The sequence below is a fragment of the Phoxinus phoxinus genome (genome assembly GCF_949152265.1).
Source record: "Phoxinus phoxinus genome assembly, chromosome: 20".
Taxonomy (NCBI): domain Eukaryota; kingdom Metazoa; phylum Chordata; class Actinopteri; order Cypriniformes; family Leuciscidae; genus Phoxinus; species Phoxinus phoxinus.
The window spans coordinates 19,357,808-19,365,259 of record NC_136895.1 but is presented as its reverse complement, the minus strand read 5'-3'; the positions used below and the strand labels follow the sequence as shown (position 1 = coordinate 19,365,259).

General features: G+C 36.1%; 1 protein-coding gene across 1 annotated transcript in view; it reads right to left on the bottom strand.

Annotated features, from left to right (window-relative positions):
* Positions 1-7,452, bottom strand: part of cntnap5b (contactin associated protein family member 5b) — a 67,020-nt gene that overhangs the window by 39,370 nt on the left and 20,198 nt on the right. The window contains exons 5-6 of the mRNA XM_079593979.1: positions 3,403-3,606; positions 156-340 (exon numbers count right to left, since the gene is read on the bottom strand). Coding sequence (XP_079450105.1) covers positions 156-340; positions 3,403-3,606 — 389 coding nt within the window. The remainder of the gene's footprint in view (positions 1-155; positions 341-3,402; positions 3,607-7,452) is intronic.

Sequence of the window (7,452 nt, the reverse complement as noted above, 5' to 3'; positions counted from 1 at the left end):
AGTACACATAACGCAATTCTGACGTTATAACTCACAATTTTGACTTTTTGTCTTAAAGTTTACCTTTTTATTTTTTATTCTGTGGTGGAAACCAGCTTCCATGGCTAACCGTACTTTACAAAAATGTAATAAAACAAGCGATAAAAAATTCTCACCTCATAATCGACCTCCAGCGAATCATCCAGCCCACCCGTCCTCACGTGTTTGGTTAGTCTGTCCACGGTAAAATTGATCTGTTTGTTGAATCGCTCGATCAGGACGGAGTGCCAGTGCTGGTCGTCCAGAAGACCCCCCAGAAACACAGAGACATGGCCACTGCTGGGGTGCGTCTTAGCGTCGTCTTGATAGAGAAGACAGAGAGAGGAAAAAAACAAATCATGTCTTTTAGTAACTTTAGTATCATCGTTCCTTATGTTCTTCCTTTGTACATCCATTTCTTTATTTTCAAGAGGTTTACGAGCAACATACTCTACATGGGAATGCAAATGTAAAACCTTGAAACTGTCGCTCTGCCATGACAAAAAGTAGTCTATAGATACTGTACAGGGGTGCGTTTCCCGGAAGCATCGTTAACCAACTATGACGTACGTTACAATCATAGTTGAACGATTTGCCGTTTCTTGTCATTTTTTAGTTTTTAAGATATCTCTATTTAGTCATTTTAGTCCTTCAAAACATTTAATTTCCGTCAGGCAAGTTCTTTTTTGTTTTTCATCTAATATTTAAATTGTATTTTATTTTCGGTTAACGAAACCATAAAAATAGTTTTAGCTTTAAAGTATGTTTACACGACAACAATGTAGTTAAAACTAATGTTTTTTTCATTTTCGCATACAGACGACAACGTTGTCAAAGTGATCCCCGTTAACACAGATCCACGAAAACGACTAAAAACGCTGTATTCTGCCTCCAGGCCAGTAGATGGCGATGTAACTTTGTAAAGAAACACTACTCACCTACTGTATAGACTAGACACGTAATACACATGCAAATGATGTCACCGTTTTCAAAAGTTTGTGTGTTCAGGCCCCCTAAATGCTATTGTCATGTAAATTAAACGGCCAAAACGCATTAAAAGTTTTTAGTTGAAGATAATATCGTGTAAACAGTAAACACCCCATTAATTTTAGTTAACAATAACGACTCTGTTACAGGTGTACACATAAATAAATTCCATTATTTCATGCTGACAAATGAATTAAAGGGGTCATGAACTGGCTTAAAAAAAAATGATATTGTTGTCTGAGGTCAATTTATGACTTTCGCTTGGTTTTTACATTCAAAAACATCAAAATGAATAAGTAATAGGCTATTTTCTACCCTGGTTTTGAGCCTAGCACCTGAAACGCTCGGTTTTTATGAGCGTGCCGCAGTGAAGACTTGGAAGTAAACACCCGCTATGATTGGATATTTTTGCAGTTTTGCATATTATAATGAGTTTCATGTAATGCACAAATCTGTGGGCGGGGCTAAACAGGCAGTGTTGAAGTGGGCGTTGATCTTCTTCTGCGGAGGCGGTGTTTGATACCCTTTGACGTCATAGATCCCCACTTTGAAAAACCCAGTCGTTCGCTGTGCCTGGTGTCAATAAAAGCTTTTATTGGACTAACAAGTTTTCAGTTCTGAAATTTATAGGATATTCTTATAGTATGGTGACCTCTTTTATGCCAAAAGCTCAATGAAAATTTGATTTCTCAGTTCATCACCCCTTTAAAAAATATTGTTGGAAGCAAACATTTCAGTTGCTAATTTTACATCGTCTTTATAATAGGCAACCTTACAAACAAAATGATCAAACAGTCTCTTTTCAAGCACGTATTCTCCAAACGAGCCATAAATAGCTTGGGAAAGGTGTGCCGTGTGCCGTCTCCTCTGTTTGATCCTTCTGAACTTCCAGGAAAGAAACCTGCTGTACTGATGATAAAAGTGCAGAAAGAACAGAGTATCTTGACAAAGTGAGAGAAGCCTGTCAGGAACATGTTCAGCTCATATTTTCTCCACAAAATCAAAAGAAAGATAGAAGAAATTATATTTTGCATCAAGAAAATGGAGACTATTTTTACCATCAATAATATTTTTTTGCATAGTGATATTTATTGCATGACAATTAAGCAAATCAAGTGACGGTGATGGGGAAAAAGGCAAGTATTTAGTATAACAATATTTGTTGTAATCCCTAAATGTATTAGTGAATAAATAAATAAAAAAGTTAATTTATTTATATTTAAATTATATATAAATTAGTGTTGTCCATCGATTAAAAATGTAACTATTTAAATCACATTTTTCTGTAATTAATTGCATGAACGTTATTATTTATATATATATATATATATATATATATATATATATATATATATATATATATATATATATATATATATATACACACAACATAACATAAAAGTGAAACAAACATTTATGAAAATTGTCCCACTAAGCAAAATAAATATATGCTTAAATATGCTTCATTTTTTGTATGCAAAAAAACAATCTCTTCTGAATTTGGAGCAAAACATGAAGCAGACACATTTTAGTGAGAATCACCCGTGAAGGTGACAAAATACAGCATTTGAAATGAGCTTCGACAGCTTTCAGATGGAGGGCGAATGTAAACACAAAAACATTGTCCTGATAAACAGCATCAACAATCTCGGCTTGGTATACTTAGCAATCAGAGCTCGCAGCCGCTCTCAGCGTAACACACAGCTTATTCCATCTGACTGATGGTGCTAATTGAACATGAGGCTGGGAAATCTCTGGGACTCTACTAGACCACTCTTCGTGACAGCTCCATACACTTATATGTGATTACGCCGCAGATTTGGCCTCTTAATCAAATCTTTGTTTCACAACTGCCTCTCACATGATTACGATAAGATGCCACGATTGTGTCTGTGAACACTTCCTCTTTCTGCAATGATAGGAGAGCTCTACAAAACCCATAGATGTGGAATAACCTAAACACAGACGGTGTGAATCTCTTGCAATGATCACAAGATCTGAGTTTTGTGGGTTTTAGTCCACATCTATTACCTGCCACAATTCAGAACACAAAAATGCAATTTTTCCAATGCTTTTGCATGAACAAAAGCATTGTAGATAGCTGGTTTGTGTATGTAAGTGATTTATATGGTGTGTCTGTAGATATGTTTTTAAGATGAAATAGTAAATGTTGTAGTGTAAAGGCCCAACCATGGACTGGAGTTGAAAATTAGCAGTAGCTATAAACTCTTTTTGCATAGCATCAGTAACAGACTTGTTTTGTACTATGTTTAATTGCAATGTCCATGTCAAATAAATGAATACATAAAATAAATAAAAATAACATGCTGGCGTAGAATATGTTTCAGGCGTCCCACTTGAGTTGTGAGTTTAAAAGGCTAGAGACCTCTCACTCACCCAGATTGATATGCAGGGCCAGTCGGCCCTTATGCAGCTCTAGCGTTATGTAATCGCCCCTTTGTCCCTCTCCATGCACAAGGACCCCGTCCGCACGCTGGCTCTTAAACCGCAGGGAGATGACGTCTTTCACCGTGCTGGTGGACTTCTGATTAAACCGGTACAGCAAAGAGCTCCTGCCATTGAAGTCTGCAACATCCGACTCTACGGAAGGAAAACATTTTTTTTATCTGCATCATGGTCATAAATAACAAGAAAGATAAAAGTGCAAAATTGACCTTATTTACTTTAAAAACGTTAATATTGTGCATAATTCATCAGTAAATGGTTTTCCAAAAAAATAAAATAATTCATAATCTTTTATAAACAAAGCAAAGAGAAAAAAGCTAAATCAAAACCAAAGTAAAACAAAAACAAAGCAAACCAAAGAAAATGCAAAAGCAAAGCAAAGTAAAGCAAAAACAAAAAGTAAATCAAACACAAAGCAAAAACAAAGCAAAAAACAAAATCAAATCAAAAGCAAAGCAAAGCAAACACAAAAAGCAAAGCAAACAAAAACAAAAAGCAAAGCAAAAGGAAAAGCAAATGCAAACACAGAGCAAAAACAAAAAGCAAAGCAAAAACTAAGCAAAGCAAAAAAAACAAACAAGGCAAAAACAAAAATCAAAGCAAAAACTAAGCAAAGCAAAAACAAAAAGCAAAGCAAAAAACAAAGCAAACCCAAAAGCAAAGGCAAAAGATAAGCAAAGCAAAAACTAAAACAAAAAATTCATATAAAATAAATAAAAATTATTTCATATTATGTAATATAACTTGCACTGAAAAGTTTGAAATGTGTCACTCATTTATTAGGTGCATGTTAAGAAAAAAAAAGAAGAAAAACAATGATTTAGTCTCTGAATAAGACCCGTCTTGAGAGTTAATGTCAGTTTATTTTTCTTATTTCCTTCTTTAAAAAAACATTGGCCGGAATTTAAAGAAATATCAAGCCCGTCTCAAAGCAACCCTTCAGAACGAATTCTACCCTGGGCGGTAAAATGAAGAAATGTGCATGGATTTTGACCCGGGCTCAGAGGTCAGACTTTACATTTTTGCTCTCTTTCTCCATCTCTCCTCGCCGGATGCCGGAGTGCGAGAGACTGAAGCTAACTAGCCATGACAAGCAAAGCCGCGCAAAGAGCTCGGAGCCGTCTGCTGAATATAGAACTAACACAGAGGGTCCAGGAACATCAGCAAGCGCAATAAGGCTGAGTTAGATAAAGTGAGGAGATCAGACGAGAAAGTGTTTGGTTTTCGCTTTTTTTGCACGAGTTGGCGTCTCGGTGGAGGCACAACGCGTGTCAAGATGGAATGATAAGGAAATGTATCTTTATCTCAAAGTCTTTTAATCTTAGATGCACAACAATGATCAAAAAAACATAGAAGTTACATAAACAATGACCTTGAGAACTGAGAGGATGGAAAGAAGAGTCGGATAGAACTGAGAGGATGGAAAGAAGAGTCGGATAGAACTGAGAGGATGGAAAGAAGAGTCGGATAGAACTGAGAGGATGGAAAGAAGAGTCGGATAGAACTGAGAGGATGGAAAGAAGAGTCGGATAGAACTGAGAGGATGGAAAGAAGTTGAAAACACTGCCAGGTTTAGCAGAATAAAATGCATATTGTATAATCCTTCCTGAGGGGAAGAACAAAAACAATGAAGTTCAAACTCTCGACTGCATCTGAACTCAGCCAGGCGGCTCGCTAAACACGACACACGGTGGAATCGCGTCACGCTTGAATAATGTATTATTTATGATGGTAGACGGCAAAATAAAATGCTGAAATAAAATATAAACATTAGTTGAAGAAAAAAACTAAGCGAAGATTAGAATGCTTGTCAAAGCAACAAGCTGGAATAAGTTTAAGTTGAAGAAATAAACTAAAGCTGAAATAATAATAATAATAATAATAATATATATAATAATATATATATATATATATATATATATATATATATATATATATATATATATATTTTTTTTTTTTTTTTTTTTTTTTTTACTAAATATAAAATATAAAAATCAAAAAGTTAATTCAAAATATTAATACAAATTATAATAGTATATAATAGTATACCAATTATAATAGTATATTCATAAACCAAGAATTTCTGATGGAATGAATGAATGAATAAATAAAAAGCAAGTCTGTCTACGTTTTCACTTTGAGCATCTTAATTTGTATTAATTTAAGATTAATACAAGACAAAAAAATATTAAATACACAGACATTTAAGATTGACTTAAAATATATTTTAAATATTGCTTTGCATTTTGGTGATATTGAGGTCTTTTTTGTGGTTTACTTATGTTAATGGTAAGGATAACTTTTAAATATCACGTTAAAAGATTACAATTACATAAACTGTAACAACAACAACAATAATAATAATGATAATAATAATAATAATAAAAGTAACAGTGTCGAAAATCAGCTATACTGGTCTTGACAGTCCTTGGAATCAGATTGAAAAGAAAATAACTCCATACATAACTTACTCTGTTAAAATCTATTCAACAAAATTTCATAATTTTACCCCATTACTTAGAACATGTAGTACTGTATGTGGGAAAATGTGGTGGGCATATTCTGTGTGGGCCTACTTATTGCTTAAGACACACACGCAAAGTCATCCACAAACTAAGAATTAGACCTCTCTTTATTTATGGGTCTCTTGGTGGCATCAACACAGCAGTGCTCCATTGTGAATTAATGACTGTACAGGGACTGTACACACACACACACACACACACACACACACTTAGAGAACGTATGCTCTTGCTACACACTCCCCGTTTCAGACATACACACACAAACAGTTTATACCACGAAGACACGTTCTTAAATTGCAGTTAGCAGCAGAGGCGCTTGACAGATTTAAAACTAATTGACTTCAGGAGCATTCGGGGAGTGCATGAATAAGGCCAACGCACCGCTGAGGGTGTCCGGTTTATTCTCCAGAAGAGAAATATGAATGGAGGGAGACCATGCGCTATCCTAAACATGTGCTTTCTTTCTTTCATTCCCTCTCTAAAGTCTCAGACATGTTCGAACTCACTTTGCCCCGCGTTTGATGCCAAGTTTTGTGTATCTCTCCCTATCCACAACGTGATTGGATAGGGTGAGAGTAATCGATCTTGTCCCGTCAAATAAAATCGTGCATAAAAAACTTTAACCACAGCACAGTCGATGGCACCAACTGCTGTAAATCATGGCTGCTGTTTTGAGAAAGTAATAGTACTTTTACTTGAGTATGTTTTTATAACTCTTTCCACCCCTGTTCATATGCCCTTTGTACTAACATTGAGCACCACAGTGTCAAGCCATTGTAGGTTCAGCGCGTACTAGCGCGAGAGATAATTATAAACGTAATTACCGAGCACTAATTCACTGCCTGATTCATTCGCGGCTCCTTTGGAATGCAAGCCTGCGCCCGCCGCTAATGCTAGTGCTAACCTCCCAGCGGTCTGACTTTGAGAAAGCACTAGCGTCTCTGTTATCAAACCCTATTACTGAAATACTGTGTGGTCAGCACCCACTTATCATGTTTGATCAACGTGGTAAACCGAGTCGCCCCCAGCGGTGTCACATTCTGCCCTATCTCACGAAATTAACGTTTAGAAAATAAACATGGCAGTGATAGGTCGGAGAGTCAAGCTTTGAATTGACAATAGGTGCAGCGAGTGCGCAGACTGCAAATACAAAGCACCTGAGGAGAGACTGAGAGAAAGGAACAATCAGGGGAAGGAAAAAAAGAGAGAAAAGGCTGCATTATAAATATTTAAAGCGCTAGACGTGTGGTGCAGTCTACCCTTGAGGTAACCGATTGATTGTTACCCTGCACTTTGATACCCAGTGAAGGGTAAGTCTAAACCAACTCAACCCGACTGCAGTAAAACAACGTTACGTTGAACTAGCTACAGCTAAAAACAGACTAGCTGAACTTTTGAAACCACAACTTGCTTGTTTTTTCGTCCTTTCTTCCTTCAGACCACATCAGTATGATCG